We start from the raw sequence: 2,500 nt of genomic DNA, 5'->3' as shown, positions 1-2,500 counted from the left end.
GTGTTCTTTGTGCTCTCTCTTACGGTATCTCTCTGTCTCTCTCTCCCTGTCTCTCTCTTTCTCCCTCCCTCCCTCCCTCCCTCTCTCCTCAGACACCCTCTCTTCTCTCTGCTGGGGCTGCTGTTTGAGAAGTGTGAACGAGCCACTCAGGGGTCAGATGGCGCCACCTCAGCCAGCTTTGATGTCGACATCCAGAACTTCGTCCATCAGCAGGAACAGGAACACAAGCCCTTCTTCAGCGAGGACCCAGAGCTGGACAACCAGTTGGCATTTTTGCTTTATATATATATATATATCTCTCTCTATATATCTATATCTATCGATGTCTTTATATATATATATATATATATCTCTCTGTCTCTCTCTATCTATATATCTATCTCTGATCTGTGTCTGTATATCTATCTCTCTCTCTCTCTTTCTGTCTCTATATATATATATCTAATATCTCTATATGCTCTCTCTATATCTATATATATATCTCTATATCTGTCTTTCTGTCTCTATATATATATATATATCTTGATATATATATATATATATATATATATATATATATATATATCTATCTGATCTTTCTGATATATATATATATATATATATATATCTCTAATATATATATGTCTGATATATATATATATATATATATATATATATATATATATGTCTTTGATCTCTCTATATTTCTCAAATCTCTCTATACTCTCTAAATAGCGACTTGGGTTTGTTGTGGTGGTCAACTAGAAATGCACTATAAATCCAAATGGATATGAATAATTTGGGCTCAGGTGTAACTATTTCCTTTCTCCTTTCTCCTCCACTTTTCTTCTCTCTCTTCCCCATGGCTCTCTGTCCCTCCCTCTCTCTCTCCTTCCCTCTCTCTCTTCCTCTCTCACTCCCTCTCTCTTCCTCTCCCACTTATCTCTCAGCATCACTAACTACCCTGAGAGGGGTAATAGAATGCTGGTGGGGGGTGGGGGGGGTGGTGGTGTAATGGAGCGCTGTGAGCGGTGCTGTCATTAAGGTGGCATCTGGGTGGTTTATAGGCTGGCACGCTGGCGAGGTAGAGGACGTGTGCCAGGTTCAGAGAGATGGCACGGCGCCCGGGTTTTAATGGACAGGAAGAAGCTGTGCACTCAGCAGAACCCTGTTCCCATCCCCCATTCCTTAGCTATCAGACCACAGGCCTCTGCAATGGAGACACAAGGCTTGTTCCAGAACATTAAAGTGAAGGGGCCAAGAGTCTGCTCTGAAATGAAGCACTTTCAGATGGTGTGGATTTACGTTATTACAGTCTTGCTCAGTCACTTTGGTGCTTTTCTTGAATTATCATTCAGGTTTGCACAACAGTAAGAGCATTTCTCCAAAAAATTGTTTGTGCAAACTGCACCACATAGTGCCTGCAAGGGCATGGAACTTGCTCAAAGACATTAAAGATTCATAATTATGCAAGCAATATCTAAAGGCTGTGATTTCCCCATTTGTTCAACTCAGTTAATCCAATAGAATTCAGATTCTTTATATGACAGCTATGTTTCAGTGTTTTGAAAAAGTGTGTTTACAGTGTGTGAAACCACTGAAATTAAGTGTTACATTTGCAAGTGATGAAGAGAAAAGCAATCGAGAAAAATTTTTAATAATGTAGTTGACAATTGAACACAAGTAATTGCGTGGAGGTGTAAAAGTATTGCTATTTGTTTAAAGTAAAGACACATTTTATGAAGTGCACAAGTGACTGTAAGTTTATATTTTAGTTGTCTTATCGGTTAGTCGTAACAACTATTTTTGTTTACTATTGAGGTAGTAGACACAAATATATACACTAGATTAAAATGAGCTACTGATACTGAATCCTTTTTGTGTGTGTGTGTGTGTGTGTGTGTGTGTGTGTGTGTGTGTGTGTGTGTGTGTATTTGTCTGTTCAGGTAGTGAAAGCCATCCAGGTGTTGCGTATCCACCTGATGGAGCTGGAGAAGGTGCGTGAGCTGTGTAAGGACTTCTGCCAGCGCTATATCACCTGCTTGCAGACGCAGATGCACAGCGACAACATGCTGAGGAGTGACCTCCCTGACCCCGACCGTGAGCCCGGCCTCTACTCTGCCCCTCAGAGCAGCTTCCGCCTGCAACAGGTCAGACAGCCCCCCCTGCTGCTCTACATATAGTATAGCACAGCTAAAGTTCAAAGGTCAAGTTAGTTAAAGACAACGGGAGGTAATATCTAAGAGTGTGTGGTACTCATCAACTTCACTGATTAATGGTTTTTCAGTGGTAGTGCATTGTATTGCTAATTTGTTCTTTAAATGGAAACTTTATGCTGTGTTTTTTCTGATACTTACACACACACACACACACACACACACACACACACACACACACACACACACACACACACACACACACACACACACACACACACACACACACACACACACACACACTCACACTGCAGGAACTTTTGCGGAGCTCCACACCGACGTCCCCCTCCACCATCAGCAATCCC

The 2,500-nt window shown here is 41.4% G+C and overlaps 1 protein-coding gene across 1 annotated transcript in view; it reads left to right on the top strand.

Moving 5' to 3' along the window:
* Window positions 1-2,500, top strand: part of LOC125309990 (homeobox protein PKNOX2-like) — an 18,276-nt gene that overhangs the window by 11,264 nt on the left and 4,512 nt on the right. Inside the window, exons 4-6 of the mRNA XM_048267141.1 lie at window positions 93-267; window positions 1,926-2,129; window positions 2,450-2,500. The exon at window positions 2,450-2,500 is cut by the window's right edge and continues 76 nt beyond it. Of these exons, the coding sequence (XP_048123098.1) occupies window positions 93-267; window positions 1,926-2,129; window positions 2,450-2,500 (430 nt within the window). The remainder of the gene's footprint in view (window positions 1-92; window positions 268-1,925; window positions 2,130-2,449) is intronic.

The sequence above is a fragment of the Alosa alosa genome, chromosome 16 (assembly GCF_017589495.1).
Source record: "Alosa alosa isolate M-15738 ecotype Scorff River chromosome 16, AALO_Geno_1.1, whole genome shotgun sequence".
Lineage (NCBI taxonomy): Eukaryota > Metazoa > Chordata > Actinopteri > Clupeiformes > Clupeidae > Alosa > Alosa alosa.
The sequence above is the reverse complement of the archived record's forward strand: the minus strand, read 5'-3'. Positions and strand labels throughout refer to the sequence as shown.